Source organism: Megascapheus bottae, chromosome 15, assembly GCF_031878675.1.
Source record: "Megascapheus bottae isolate mThoBot1 chromosome 15, mThoBot2.hap1, whole genome shotgun sequence".
Lineage (NCBI taxonomy): Eukaryota > Metazoa > Chordata > Mammalia > Rodentia > Geomyidae > Megascapheus > Megascapheus bottae.
Genome location: NC_143523.1, coordinates 53,167,762 through 53,184,650, shown reverse-complemented (window position 1 = coordinate 53,184,650; position 16,889 = coordinate 53,167,762). Strand labels below are relative to the sequence as shown.

Sequence of the window (16,889 nt, the reverse complement as noted above, 5' to 3'; positions counted from 1 at the left end):
CAGAATAAAATAAAAATCTGAATATAATTCATTATCACTAGTACTAACTTCTCTAGGTCCATTTCATGTCAAAGAACCAATAAATCCTACCTGTGTATGCCAAGAAAGAAATACAAAATATAATTTGTTCTTTACCTTCAGACAATGAGGAAATCAGTTCAAAGTGACCCCAAAGGGGAAAGTACTGATACAAGGGAAAGCACTGCAGTTAGAAGCAGAGAAGAAGGAGTGATTAATTCTAATGGAAAAGAGGCATTTACTAAAGACTACAAATACTAAGTCTGTTGGAAATCAGGATAGCAAACATCACTTCATATTGAGCAAAACAAAAAAAAAAAGAAAGCTAGGATGTGATTTTTTTTTAATGCTAGAAGTGGGATAGAGATATGATTCAAGTGATAGCCATTTGCTGAAGAGCAAGTAAATCACCAAGCAAATGTGCAACACTTAGCTGAAACCCTATTTCCAGTAATAGTAAAAAGGAATAATTAATGCATATACACATACATACATATATATTACATGTGTACATACATACAAACATATATACATACATGAATACAGATACAGATACATAAAGTGCTGCCAGGTGCCTCATTAAATAGTAACCCTTAGGGGGCAAGGAGAAAAAAACATTAGAGAACAAGTACACATTTGACCAGCAGAGAAACTAAGGAAGGAAGGCTTCCTAGGCTTAAGAACAACATAGGCAAAAGTAACACTGAAAAAATACAAGTAATCTCAAATAGTATATACACAAACATATAGGGAATAGCAGTATGAGAGTCCTATAACAAAGATACAGGTATAAATAAGGCACATAAACTCATCACTTAAATGATAACTATTTGGCAATAGTACAATGCCTGTTAAGGGGGCGAAAAACTAGCAGAACAAATATATTGTGAATATTCCTTTTTTATGTGTGTGGGGGGGCAGTTTTGAACTCAGGGCTGAGCACTGTCCTTGGGCTTTCTCAAGGCTAGAGCTCTACCGCTTGAGCCACAGCATCACTTCCAGATTTTTCTATATATGTGGTACCAAGAAATCCAACCCAGGTCTTCGTCCTACCACTAGGCCAAACTCCCAGCCTCACGAATACTCCTCATAGAGATTTAAAAAAAAAAAGCCATCTCTAGTCTCTTTCTTAAAGTAAAATAACCAGGATAAATTAAAGGATAGAAAGCCAAAAATTATCTAGGTTACCTCTAAAACTCAAAACAAAATTAAGCATTTTTATGTTCTTCTCTACTTTTGTACTTGAGATATTCCAAACTTCAGTACAAATAACCCAGAAATTCATAAAAATCACAAAAACTACTAATAAGAATATTATTATACTCAGCACATGGTTAGGTCTCAATAAAGTCTAGACCAATCGTCAACATAGAAAATCAAATACAGAAGCAGATGCCAGTGGCTCACATCTAGAATTCTAGCTACTCAAAAACTGAAATCAGTAGAATTAAGGTTCACAGACAGCCTGGGCACAAATGTAAGATGTCATTTCAATCAACAACTGGACACAGTGTACAGTGTATAGGATCCAAGCTACATAGAGTATAAATAGCCAATCTTAGGCATAAATATAAGACCCTAAGACCCAATCCAAAATATAACAAGGGCAAAAAGGGCCAAGGATATGAGTCAAGAAATAGAACACCTGCCTAGCCAGCATCATGCCCTGAGTACAACCCTCAGTGACACCAAAAAATAAATCTAGCCTGTTGTTTTTTAGTAAACCACAAATGTTCAGTAAAATATATCTGTATACTTGAAATTAGAATAATTACATGAAAGACATTCAAACAATTGTTAAACTCCATTTTAATATTCAAGATTATTTAAAGGATAAGGAATTACACAGTCTTGGAGATATAAACATAATTACATAGACATAAAAATCTATGATGGGATATTACTCTATAGATATGTCATATAGATTGATAGGTATCTATGACATACTAACTCTCAGCTTAATTTTAATTATGTTCTAAAAACTATGTACATAGACGGCCGGGAGTTTGGCCTAGTGGTTAAAGTGCTTGCCTAGCATGCATGAAGACCCGGGTTCGATTCCTCGGTACCACATACACAGAAAAAAGCCAGAAGTGGTGCTGAGGCTCAAGTGGTAGAGCACTAGCCTTGAGAAAGTCCAAGGACAGCGCTCAGGCCCTGAGCTCAAGCCCAGGACTGGCAAAAAAAAAAAAAAAAAAAAAAAACTATGTACATAGAGAGATTCCCTTCTTGAATTCTTGTTTGTTAAAGATGACATTTGAAATATGATGTAAAAATCAGTGTTAATAAAACCTTTCAAAAATTAAAATAATGAAAAGGAATTAAACTGTCCTACTATAAGAAAATGAGGCAAAGTTGACAAAACACAGAACAGCAAAGCTAGACACTTTTATAAGGACATGAGATTCAAATATAAAAATCATTCCAGATGACTGTGCATATTCATAACTTTAATCTTGAGGCAGGAGGATTATGAGTTTGAGGCTACCCAGAGCAATCTACCAAGTCCCAGGCCACCCTAAGCTACATGGCAAAAGCCTTTTTAAGATAATAGAAGAAAAACAAGAAAGAAAAAGTAATTCCCAAAATAACAGCATCTTATACTTTAAAATTACCACTTCCTAAATATTTTGGAGTTATGAAATCAGTCATTGTGACACTATAGTTCAATTCCCCTCAATTAGAGCTTTCATACTGGTCACAGCATGACAGCAGAGGATTCTGAGTACAGTTAACTGTGCTTAAAAAAGAAAAAAAATGCCTTTGCCTAATGCTATATAAATAAATATGACTATAATAACACTTAGCAGAAAAAAGTACTGAATTTCATCTCCAAAATAGTTGTGTTTCAACTAATGGTTTAATGAGTACAAAAAGGATGAAAAGACTAATTTTTAATTACTTACAAAGTATCAACACATTTATTCTAGTCAGGTGAGGTGGCTCATGCATGTAATCCTAGCTACTCAGGAGGCTGAGATCTGAGGGTCAAAGTTCAAAGCCAGCCCCTGCACTAAAGTCTGTAAGACTCTTTTTATTTTTTAATTGTCAGGATAATGCATAGAGGGGTTATAGTTACATTTGTCAGGTAGTAGGTGCATCACTTCTCACACATTGATACCCCTTTCTCATGTTTTTGTCCCCATTTCCCTCCCCGAACCCCTCCCAATCATCTTGTTCCTCCCCCTTCCCTATTTTAAATAAACGTATACACAATATACCAGATAAGAAAGTCAGATACAGTAACAACATGAGATTAACCATAAGGGTAAAAAAAAAAGAGAAGAGAAATAACATAGTACATTAAGAACAACAATCACACAAGATAAACCTCTTGTTTCCCTATCCTAGAGTTTATTTTTTATAAAAGAGAATACTCACATGAGTATCTGGAGAAAAAGAGATAAGACAAAATGCACAAAAAAGAATAGAATATAGAGAGTGAATAAAGGCTGTAACAATAATTCATCATAAAAGCAATTCTATACAAGTACATGCTTGTATAAGTAAGTTTAAAATACTCAAAGCAAAAATTCAGCTGAACTTCCAAGCAAAAATGCTAAGTCCAACTATTGCAAAACAGAATCTCAACACGTATCTCAACTTTTCCATCAGTTCTTCATCCTTTTTTAGCCTGTCTTCTTTTGATTAGAAGAAAAATACTAGAGACACCAAAGTACAGAAAGCCTATTTTTTCCTTCCCATCTCAAGTAAACAGAAACATACTGATCACGGAGGAAAGTCATGGATATCAGGGGCTAATAGTCAATTGAGACAGGTTTAAAACTAAGAGAAGGCATTTTTGGGTGTTGAAAATGGTAAACCGCTAAAGGCACCAGGTACTAAATGTCATATTGCTGCCATCTGCTGGACATCACATTCATGTGCATTTCAATTACATTCATTTTTAAAAGGCCTCATAATAAAAAAATCATAAACTGTAAGCTTTATTTCCTTTATCTAATAACATAAAGACACTTTCTCTAAATTAAATATGCTTCCTCTTCCTCTATATGCTTGTACAACTTAAAATATTTCTGTTAAGTTTGAGTATAGTAGCTTGTAACTATAATCACAGTTACTCAGAAGGCAGAGATTGAGAGAATGCCAAGTCTCAAGGCCAACCTTGGCAAAAAGTTAGCTAGAGTTCATCCCAACAAACAAGCCAGTCATCACCTGTGACAATCACCTGTGACCCCAGCTAAGGGAGACGCTGTGGTTAAGGAGGATTATGAGGCGAAGCCAGACCCAGAAAAAACAAGAACCCCTATCTGAACGATAATGAAAGTAAAAAGGACTAGGGTGTGGCTCAAGAGATAAAGTACCAGCCCAGGAAAGGCCTGAGATCAAACTCCAGAAGCACTCCTATCTCCACTTTTACCCTCTTCCTGAAAATAGCCTGGTAGCAATATTGTTGTTTTTTTCTTTCCATGTCTTTATTTCATAGGAGTATAAAAAAAAAATCATACTGCTTGAAATCTACTTTGAATGCAACATAATCACAAAAACTACTATATGACTTTATGAGGAAATCTCATTTTACATACTAAATAATAAAGGATGAGAGTGTTTTTTGTTGTTTTGTTTGTTGGCCAGTCCTAGGGCTTCAACTCAGGACTTGTGCCATGATTCTGAGCTGCTTTTGCTCAAGGCTAGCATTCTACCAGCTGAACCACATCATCACTTTCAGCTTTTTTTCATTTATGCGGTACTGTAGATGAATTGAACCCAGGATTTCATGCATGCTAGGCATGCCCTCTACCACTAAAACACATTCCCAGCCTGAGTCTTTTTGTTTAATTGTCAGGAGCTCTTGGAGCTTGTTGGGCTCAGTTTGCTTACTCAGCTAACATTCTACCACTTAAGTCAACCTTTCCTTTTTGTGAGTCATTTGAGGTGTAGTTTGTCTAAGCAGTCTTAAAACTGCACTCCTATGGATCTATGCCTCTTAAGTTCAGGAATACAAGCACAAAAGGCATCAATGCCCTGTTAACTAACACATCTGTTACACCTTATTCAAACAGCATATTAACCACATTACTCACAACTGTTTCTTAGAATACCTGTGTATAATAAATGCATGGTAGATTGATAGGAAACTTATAAATAAGACAACAACACAATCTCTCCCTCTCCAACAAAGGGCTTCAAGTGATCAAACTTGCAGAGATCATAATGGACAGGTGCCTCCAATGGTTATCCAGGCCTTCAACAAGGTAAAGAGTAAAGACTAAAGGTAAGACTAAAAGTTAAAACTTACTGTGTTGAAGTGGTACTGTGGCTCAACATGGTCGAGTACTAGCTAGCCTTGAGCTAAAGAGCTTAGGGATAACACCTAGACCCTGAGTTTAAGCTTCACAGTCAACAACAAGGAAGAACAACAACAAAAAAACCTTACTGTGGTCTGTGAATGGTATCCCTAGGTTTTCTCAATAATTGCTAGGTAATGTTTTGCCATGGGCACAGTGAGATAGCTGAACCTCTAGCTTCTTTCTATTCACCAACTAACACTCTGCAATATAACTGAAAATGTTTCCAGAAAGGCCCAGGAAATAGATCAGTGGCACAGCCCTTGCCTATCAAGTGCAATGTCCTAGGTTCAATCCCGGTATCAAAAGGAAAAAGACCCAAAAATGTTCCTAGATACTGACGATCTCTACCTACTTGAGAATTTCTGGCCTAGCTAAACTTGCCCAATAAAGTACATCCATAGATACATGTGTATGTGTGTGCATGTATGTATGCATATTCTATAATGAACATGTGTATATGTATTTAAATCAAAGGTTACACTTTCTGTATTTACTATACATTTTATAGGGTCCTAATAAATACATGAGTTATTATTTGCCAAACTAGGAAAGTTATTTCATAAATTAAAAATGTCAATCAATGCCAAAAGCTTCACTACAGTAAGGTAAAGTATTTCAAGAGGGCATAGAAATCCATACGTACTATGCTGTTCATTTCAGAAGATTCATAGCTGCCAACTGGATGCACATTCCCAATGGGTTCCAAGCCCTCTTCATCCCACATGTATGTTCCATCAGAACTATCCGATGGGGAGAGTTCAAATGAAGAGCCAGCTCTGTAATCCGCATCCGGGGAAATCAAGTTATTTCCGGAAGTATGCTTTGTATAGCCACTCCTATCTTCAGTTGGTTTAAAAAAGAGAGAAATATTGATTCACAAAATATGATTATTTGTCATTTCTAAAAAATAAGCTATAAGAATTCAATATATTATGGCCAAAGAGATGGCCCCCAAACGCATACATAACTGCAACATCTTCTAAGTCTTAAAGAATTTTTTTTAAAAATAAAGAATAAAATCTTTAAAATATTTCTAGTAAACAAAAAAATTCACTTAGCCATCCTTTACTACTGTAACATTTCTGATATCCTCATATTTCTTTAATATTTTCCAAGATATTATTTTAACCACTGTTCAGGAAACTCCTTTCCTCTGTGTGTTCTTTAACTTCATAGTTGCCTCCTTATAAGGAAATAAACTTGTTCTCACAGTCTCTTTTATAAGACCTGCAGACAATCAAGGGTTTGTGTGTATTTCCAGGCATGACCACATTCCTGTATCCATTCTTTTCAGTTCTTCTTTTAGGGCATATGAAAATACAAATATACGTTCTCTAGTATCGAATGTCAATATAGCTATCTATATTGGGAAATGATTCATATACGGCTATTTCATTTTCTTCAATTACAGAAATAAAGTTCCTTGGGCAGTATCACTATTAAAATTGCTAAACAAGCAAATTTAGACTGGGCATGACCTTCCCTATCTTATGTTTCTTTTGACATAGTTTTATTCTTAACAAAGACCAATGATTCACCACTCTAGGCAGAGAGATCATTTGGGAAACATTGTCTATATTAAATACGAAGTGGCTTGGATATAATAGCCAAGAAAGAACAAAAAAGACATTTTACTGACTTTGCATTAGATAGGTTAAAAAGAGGATAGGGAACAAAAATCACAAGGAAGATAAATGTTGCCCAACTCCAGATTCAACCCGCTGTGTAACACTGAGAGTATCTTAGAAGATAATCCTAAATGATAATTTGGTTATAGGAGAAAAGCAAGGAAATTAAGGATGTTAATATTTACCAGAAACACTTAAATCTATCCATTCATCAGTTTTACCAAAGGTTTTTTCATTTTCTTTGGGGGACTCAAATACATCCTTGGAAGGTCCATTTTCATGTTTTTCTTCTTTGAGAGACATTTCCTCTGGTGTTATTCTAGTTCTGTTGGAGTCTTCTATATCAATAAAATCATCACTGAAGTCTTCACTTAAGTCATTCTTATCAGAAGATGATAAAGAAGATAAGGAAATATCATCCACATCATCACTTAGATATCTAATTTTAGTATCATGTTTCATGGTCTGGTCATTTTCTGTTCTGTAACTTTCATTTTCAATTACTTCTTGGTCCTTATTGGTAGTGTTCTCCTTAACCAAAACTGTAGCCTCTTCCTCTACACAGGTGTCAGCAGATGTATTTTTATTACCATCGACGGTGATAGTTCCAGAAAATGGAGGTCGGCTGGATTTCAGTAGAGAGGGGTGAACCATCCTATAACCCAAAGTAGAAGTTACACCTGGCCCATTTGCTAAAGCCAGTTTCTTTCCACCAGGAGCATAAGGCCTATTAAATCCATACCCCAAATGTTCATTTCCATTAAGTACTTCCAAATGCCGAGAACTTCTTGTTAGCATACTTGACCGTAGAGGCACTCTAATGGGAAGCTGCTGGTTCTGATAAGGCTTTGTAAGATCAACAGCTCTATTGAAGGAATGTGATCTGGTTATAGATGAAGGGGGAAGGAATGAATTCTGAATGGAATGTGAAAAACTCTGTGACCTTACCATTCTTTCACAAGCCATAGACTTAATATTGTCTGGGGACTGTGCTAAGCTTTCTCCAGAACTGCTTCGAGTGGCACAGGAGTTTGCTCGGGGCCTCTGCATGCTACCAGCTGATCGATTTCCATAAAATCCATTCAACTGAGATTTTGGAGCACTGACTGAAGAATATGAAGTCCTTCCTAGTAATGTGCCTTTGGTGAATTTACTCAAGTTAGATGGTCCAGAAAAAGACTTTTGGTTTACCTCCTCTGTAGATGATACAAACATAGTGGATGGCTTTGTTAACTTTGATGTGAATAAAGGAAGACTTTTTAAACCTCCCTTTACCTCATTTTTATCCAACATTCCTTGAGCAGGTGCATGTTTTTCAGTATCAGTGAGTTTATCATGTGAATTTTGAGTACTGTTAGGTTCTTCAGTATTTTGTGTACTAAGTTGGTATTTATCTGCTTTCCTCCAATTAAAGGAATGAGATAATGAACAATCAGAGCCATTATTTTTTATATAACTTTTGATGTTACTACCCTTGGACGTTCCTAATAGAGTAACAGCTGTCCCACTGGACATCGGCTTCAGTGTACTTCTTACAGATTTTGCACCATATTTCGGCAACTTGGAACCCAAAAATGTCTTGATTTGTGTCTTCTCTTCCATGAGCTATAAGGTACATTTGTTCTCAAATTGTGACAGAATCTGAAGAGAAGAAAAAAAGAAAGTAAGATATCCAAAGTAAGATTAATAATGCATGCCTATATAAATGTACATATGTAATAACACAAAGAAAAATTCAAAATTATTAATGGTTCTTGTAGTCATCTTAAAAAAGACCAAATATACTAATTAAAGCAACAACTTCATGACATTTTTCTAAATACCTTATTAAAAATTTGGGCCATATATAACAGAAATGCCCACAGGTAATAAAAGTGGACAATCAAATGTGACTAGATTTCAAGAAGTTTCTACAGTATATCATCCAATTTCCTATTAAAACAGTTTCATTTATTACAATAAAAAATATATGAAAAAGTTTCACTTTTGATTATAAACTCTTCTTTTGAAAAATCAGAACATAATGGAATTAATTGCCTTAGGTCTTTAAAAATAGTGTATTATCATTGGGGCTGGCTCTATGCTTGAAAACCAATTTATTTATAATCTGTTGTAAATGTTTTATTCTGTTTGCAGTTAGGAAATGCAGAATTCAAAGTGATCTCCTAGCTTGTAAGTAAACTGAGATGTACTATCCCTTTTTATTAAAAATGAGTTAATATGTCAAGAAACCAACTAGCAAAGCGGGTTTAACCATTACCTCTTCTGTGTTCTATCTAATTCCTTTGGTTGTTAATATGGTGATAACTGAAAGCCAAGGTAAATTTTAAATATTAAGATTTCTGATTTATTGAGTTTGAATTATGCCACCATGCTTATGTAAAGGTGAAAGTGGCACTATGGTGAAACTAAACAAGAAGCAGTTTCTTAGTTGTAACAATTTTAATTCTCCTTTTTTGTGACTTCTTTCCCTATAGTCTTGAAATAGCAAAAGGTTACTACATCTCTCATTACTGTAGTGCTGAGGTTATTGAAGTCACACAAATATATCTGTGTGTTTGATTCTTGGAAAGTTATCTGTTAAGTCCTAGAACAAAGGTAAATGTGTTTCATGTTTTGCACACAAATTCAGAATTTGAATAACCATTTGACTTCATAGTGTGATCTCAAAAAAGGAATTTCTCCTTTATTTTTTCTTGCAGTTAATGTAAGAGTACACTAAATCTCTAAGTTTCTGAACTATTAGAAGTACAGATGACCTAGTAAAGATGTAGTAGTGTGTTTTATTCATTTTGCATGTGTTTATTTTTCCTTATGTTCTCAGAAGATGATTTATTTGCTCAGCTCAGTGGTGTTATAACTAAAAATCATCAAAAGAAGCAGTCTCCAGATAACAAGCCAAGTATTACTTATTATTTTTTATTGAGTTGAAATTGTAATTCTAACACTTTTCCACATACAAAACACAAGTGTCATGAAGGGTCTTCATGATTGCATTATAGAAGAATTTAATATGTCATAATTAGTTAATTGGGCATTCAACTATAATGTTAATTTCCCATGATGGAAAAATTTAAAGATGAGTTTGAAAAAAAATTGAAAGAATTTCACTTATTAGTTTCTGTTATATGTATCTTGCTTAAGTTTCTGTTCATTAATTTACAATTCATCCAATTATATAAAGCAAATTTGGAGGAAACAAGAAGTTGTGCAGTATTTCCAACGACACTTCTCTTTTATTTTTGTGTTTTCTACTTTAAAATGTCTGTTTTATCAGGTCAGTTTAATCGGGTAGATTATCAAAATTCAAAAATGATCTCTTTCCCCATCAAAAAAAAAAGAAAATAAAAAAATCAGAACATGTGATTTTGATTGCAAAAAATATACAAGGTCTTACAAAAATTGGAACATATTTTTAAATAATTACTAAAATTATAATAAGGATGAGAAAAATGAAATAGCACCAAAAAAGAAAAACTATTCTGGCACTAAGGGTTGACATTTTAGCTATCTTTATTTTATTTTGTTGTAAAGGTAATGTACAGAGGGGTCACAGTTAATAAGTAAGGTAATGAGTACATTTCTTTTGTTTTTTCCAGTCCTGGGCTTGAACTCAGGACCTGGACACTGTCCTTGGGCTTTCTCAAGGCTAGCACTCTACCACTTGAGCTGCAGCACCACTTCTAGCTTTGCCCATATTCATGGTACCAAACAATCAAACCCAGGACTTCCTACATGCTAGGCAAGCACTCTACCACTAGGCCTTACTCCAGGCCCTTGAGTACATTTCTTGTTGAACACAGTTACAACTCTATCCTTTTTCTCTCACTCTCCTACTCCTTTAATTCCCCCTCACCCCAAGTTGTAAAGTTCATTTCTAACCTAGTGTCTTGTGAGTATCACTGTTACACTGGTTCACCCTATGTCCTTGATTCACCACTTTGTCATTCTCCTTTCTTTCCCAAATCAGATAAACATATATACAACACACAGGGTACCAGAATCAAAGTGTTAAGCAGCTACCTCAAAAGAACTTCCATCCAGTAATACAAGCAAACACTAAACTTAGTGTCAAAATGAAACAAAAAAAGTTAATAAAGTTGATTGGCCCATGAATCATTAACCTCAATACCTCAAATCAATTTTAAACATAACATAAAACTACCCATACACATATTCACATACGAACATAGAACTGGAAACCAGCTTCTCCTCTTCAAGTAACCACTCAATAAATAACATCCTATGATAAAATTATTTTAAAATTGTAAAGAAATATTAAAACATTTGTCTAAATTTTTAGAAAATACAGTCACTGCTTCCAGTAACTATGTAATTCTGTAAAAATCCAAATGAGTAAAATACAAACAAAAATGCGAGCCTTTGTATCACTAATATTTTTATGTAATTATGACGTCTTTAATTTGTCAAAAAAAGAAACGTGTGCATCCACCAGTCCTGAGGCCTGGATGCTATGAACTTTTTTATGATAGTGCTCTTCCACTTGAGCCATAGCTCCAGTCCCAGTTTTTTTTGTTTTGTTTTGTTTGGTAGTTATTTGGAGATAACAATTTCCTGCCCAGAGCTAGCTTTGAATTGTGATCCTCAGAACTCAGCCCCTTAAGTAGCTACGATTACAGGAGCCAGCCACTAGCACACAGCGTAAATCTGTCAAACTTTTTAATTAAAAAAAAAAGACAAAAACTGATTCCATCAGATGTGTTGGCTAACATCTGTGGTAGTTTCGGAAGGCTCATGGTTCCAATGAGGGCCTAAGCAAAAAAATTCACAAGACCTATCTCAACCTAAAACATCTGGGCAGGGTGGCATCAGTTTGTCATTCCAGCTATGTACAAAGTTTTACGAGGATTGTAGGCTCTATTCAAGATGTAACTAAAGCAAAGTATATTGAAATCATGGCTCAAGTAGTAGAGTACCTGCCTGTCAAGTGCAAGGAGCTGAACGCAAATGCTAGTACCACCCAAATATAATACCTGACTGTAAGTCAACTATAGCTTAAAATTTCCTAGAAGATATTTCTATTATTAGTGTCAAAAATACTTAGAAAATCATAAATTTTCAAGTAAATGACAGAATGTTCTGTCCCCAACAACTAATAAAAAGAACAGAATACCCATAATGCATGTAACTTTTTTTCTGCTAGTCAAATAAGAAACTTTTAAAACTAAGAATGCAGGAGCTTTAAAAAACAATGAACAACAGCCTTTAAAAAGCAATGAACTATGCCAGTGGCTTTTGTTCATGTGAGCCTTAAAAATGAAGTTTGAATTATTAACGAGTTTAAAAAAAAGAAAATGAACAATGGCAGTGGCTCACATCTGTAATCCTGGCTACTCAAGAGACTGAAATCTAAGGATTAAGGTTCAAAACCAGCCCAAAGGGCCGCGAGTTTGGCCTAGTGGCAGAGTGCTTACCTAGCATGCACGAAGACCCGGATTCAATTCATCAGTAACACATAAATAGAAAAAAGCCAGAAATGGTGCTGTGGCTCAAGTGATAGAGCTCTAGACTTGAGAAAGCCCAAGGACAGTGCCCAGGCAATCCATGAGATTCTAATCTACTGTAAGTCAGGATTATTTATGGATTCATAGAATGCAGTTTTGACCAAGAATACTCAGAGAACTGATGAATCAATCAAAAGAAATTTCGAAAACAAAAATTTTAAATTCCTATCATCCACTGCACAGCACAGTTGATGTGAAGCTCTCAGTAAGTCCCATGGTGTCTTCAAAGGTTTAAATCACTATATGACCTGAGTATCTCCCTACTCTTAATTTTGTAAAACTATGCCTCCCAGAAGGAAAACTATCCAAAAAGCAAGTGAAAATTAACCGGCTTAAATATAGAACAAAAAGTTGACATCTGTTGAAAGGCATCTCTTGTCTATAATGGAAGTTGGGCAGCAGTATTATGTGAAAAATGCATCAAATATGTGCAATATAGCACTGAGCTCTATTATATCCTAAGCCCTAACAAGTTTTTGTTCTAAGGTCCATACCAAAAGACTACTGTTTACTGCATTGAGGAAGAAGCTTAAAGTCCATTAAAATGTATTATATCCTCAAAAGGATGAAGGCTAACATAAAACACTTAAGACAGCCTAAGGAGGGACAGGGAAGCCTAGAATCCCAGAAGAGCTCACCTGTCAATGCTACCAATTACACATAAGCAGAGATCACACACACTTCTCAAAAGATGCATTAAAAGGAAGAAGCTAAGTCACAGCTGCTACAGTAAAGGTCTTAAGGAGATATAACCCCTAGTGCTGGCTCCATATATAGGCTAGGTGCCTACCACCTTACCCTTCATAACATAAGGTAGAGTTCATCCCACCTATGGGTCAAAGGCTAAAATAAGTTCATAAATGGCCAAACAGCATTAGTGTTCAAGTCCATTTGATTCCAGGGCCAATGCAGACTACCCTTATGACAGAGGAATAAAATATTCTGAGACAAGGGACAAGAGTGAAATAGAGGAATAGAGGAAAAGCATAAAAACTTAAAGGGCCAAGGTACTGATTAAAGGAAAAGTTTTACAAATGAACTGTAAGACCTGTCACTCTTTCACTCCTTTTTCCTATCCATTACCTCCATCCTCTGAAGAACCACCCACTCACTTTCCTTATTTAGTTTTCCAAATAGCTTTTCAGGAGGTTAGGAAGTACCTGCATTTTAGCAATTTAAATAGGTATAAATTCATTTCTGAGTCCAAGAGCAATTAGCTGAACGACATTGCTAATGACTACACAGGTGAAAGTAGTGACTTCTTAAACTCACTTTCACATTCAGAGACATACATCATAATTTGAAATAATTTATTTGTTTTTTAACTTGTGTTATTCAACTACTTCCCCCATATTCCCTTTTCTCATTCTCCCCCAGCTGTCATCTGTGGCATTAGCCTATTCAAAGGTTTCACTATGGCAGTTAAATTAGTAAAAACGAAAATCACTGGCCAAGGCAAAAACTTCAAAACAGTCAAATTGCATTCCAGATTTTTCATAGTTTTAAAAAGGGTATATTGTGCTCCACAGCAGAGCACCTGCATAAAAAGGGCACATCACATTAACATAAAACCCTATTATTCTATCAATTTGACCTTTTTTCTTTTCAGTGGTGGTACTAGGGTGTAAACTTAAGATCTAATGCTTGCTAGGCAGATGCTCTACCACTGATTCTTTATGCTCGCTATTTTTAAGTTAGGGTCTCTGTGTCTTCCCTAGCACATACCTGGACCATAATCCTCCTATTTTCGGTTTCCCACAATAGCTGGGATGAGAGGTGCATGCCATCACTCAGCTTCTCCCATTAAGATGGAATCTAGTGAACATTTCTGCAGAGGCTGGACTAGAACTACAATGCTCCCAATGTCAGCCTCCCTCCCATGTAGCTAGGATGATAATCTTGTTCCACCAAAACCAGCTATTGGTTGACAGGGGATCTCAAAAGCTTTTCTACCCAGCTAGCCTTAAAACCTGATCCTGCAGATGTCAGCCTGAGATTATAGGCATCAGCTACCGGTGTCTGGCCAATTTGACCTTTTCTGTCCTCTAGCTAAAACTTAATTTTTACTCGGATAGAGATAAAAATAACTTGTGAAAAAAGGAGCTCAGAAATCTCTCTTCTCAATGCTACTGACATGCATGATATAATCAAAGGTGGCCCTGAGACAAACACAACATCCCTCGCTTTCCTTATCTTTCTTTCCTATAAAGCAAAGGCCTTTTAATTCTGGGAAAGGAACAACAAGTCCTATTGCTCCAAGGCAACAGGAAAAAAAATCCTCTGCATCCTAGAGGAAATAAGATTGAATATGAAAAATACCCAATTGACCCATTTATATGAGGGAAAGGACAAGAACAGGTTAAGCTAATTATGATGTCAGCAGTAACAGGACAGCCACTAATAGACAAGGTGTGTATCAGAATCACCTGAGGGACTTTGTTAAAATAAAATCGCTGGGGTTTAACCCCCCAGAGATTCTGAGTCAATGTGGAGGGTAGGGCGCAGGAACATATATTTCTACCAAGACGATGGGGGCTAGGGGTTAAACTGCTGATACAGGATTCCTATGCTAAGACTCCCTGGGTAAGATTTCTCTGGAAAGGAATGATGAAAAAGTGATTAACTAAGGTTTTGGTATGAATGTACAACTTAATCTGAATGATGTACCCAGAGGTACATCAATAAAGATCTGTGGACTTAGAGCTTTATGTAGGCTTATAATTCAATCTTTAAGTTTCTCTAAAACTTGAGCATTCATACCAATTGCACCAAATAAGACAACTTCCCAAAACAACTATTCCATAAACTAACATGAGAACTAATCATCTATCCAGCCATTCTCCTATTTTAAGATTATCAACTACATGACTACAGAAATTTTTCTTTCTAGAGTCAAAAAATGGGATACAGAAATTATTTCATCCACTCTAATGAATTAACTAATCTACTAAGTAGCAATCATCAACAATAACTAAATTCATTAGGAAAACTCCATTAGGTGAAAGACACCTGAAACTCAAAGATTTTTATATCTCCTTATCAGACAAGAACACACAGATGCACCATGAAGTATATTTGCCTAAAGAAACTGAATCTAAATGTAATATAAATCTAAGCTTCTAGATTTACTCATTTATAGGGAAGACAAGGACAGAAAAATATGTTTAGTAACGAAAAGACATAATCAGTCAGATCTTAAATGGAAGAGTTCACTTGCTTTCCTTAAAAAATAAATATTATCATGTGAAAGGGTATCAATGAATTAATGCACCTTCTATCTGGCAAATATCATGTAACCCTTTTGCTAATTACAATAAAATAAAATAAAGAAAAAAAAATAAAATAAATATTATAAACTTTAAGAAAACCAATCAGTGTGTGGACCTTATTGTATCCTAATTTAAGCAAATTTCCAGTAATAAAGAATTTCTTAAAACAGAAAATTAAGCATGGAATGAGTAGTGAATTATACTAAAAATTTATGTAGGGGATGGTGATAAGAGTACAATGGTCTTACTTTTGTAACACAAAGTCTGTTTATGATAGAGCTATAAATACTGAAGTATTTAAACATGAAAGTATACAATAGTGGAGTTGGAAGAGATGGGAAAGAATGGTGGAAAGAGGGGCATTGATCAAAATGCACTGACATGTTGAATGGAAATATGTACAGTTACTTGCAGGTAATTTTTAAAGGTGAGAGAAAGTATAACATGGTGGAATATATCTGAAGTACTGATATATATTATAAAAACAAAGGGATAAGAATGATAAAATTGGTAACCACTAAAAGCTAAATAATAAATATACCAAGAATTAATTAGATTTTTCTTTACTCATTATGTTTAAGAATTCATACATAATTCTCCTCTGAAACACAATTAGCCCATAATTAAAATGTTTTCATCAAAAAAAGAGATATGCTATATTATTAGCCTCTTCTTCTCACTCACCTCCAAGTTCTTTCCCTTCTTACCTCACCTGATCCCAGTCACTCAGATAAAATGCAAAGGTTAAAAGTCTGTAGCAGCCCCGGTTTGAATCTTATGCTTACCACTTTCTAGTAACGTGAGAAATGAAGTAACTTGAAAGTACCTAACGGTAAAGGAAAAACTGGGAGAGCAAGCAAGGAAAGGGAGGCATGGTTCAAAAAAAAATGTACTCATTATCTCACTTATGTAACAATAACCCCTCTGTACATCACCTCTACAGTAACAACAAAACATATTAACAGAAAGTATGTAATAGTTATTTATGGCTTTTATTTTAAGCTCCCTTGTTTTCAAGTTATCAAACGAATCTGATAATGCCAGACTGACTCTAGTTTGATTCTTTTTTTATAGTTCTTTCATTTTTGTGCCAGTTCTGGAGTTTGAACTGAGGGCATTTCGCTCTCATTTTTGCGC

General features: G+C 35.2%; 1 protein-coding gene across 4 annotated transcripts in view; it reads right to left on the bottom strand.

Moving 5' to 3' along the window:
- Ccser2 (coiled-coil serine rich protein 2) overlaps positions 1-16,889 on the bottom strand; it is a 123,362-nt gene that overhangs the window by 76,090 nt on the left and 30,383 nt on the right. For all 4 annotated transcript variants that reach the window (XM_090346699.1, XM_090346700.1, XM_090346701.1 and 1 more), the window contains exons 2-3: positions 7,144-8,599; positions 5,974-6,170 (exon numbers count right to left, since the gene is read on the bottom strand). In XM_090346699.1, coding sequence (XP_090202825.1) covers positions 5,974-6,170; positions 7,144-8,560 — 1,614 coding nt within the window. In that variant the 5' untranslated portion in view covers positions 8,561-8,599. The remainder of the gene's footprint in view (positions 1-5,973; positions 6,171-7,143; positions 8,600-16,889) is intronic.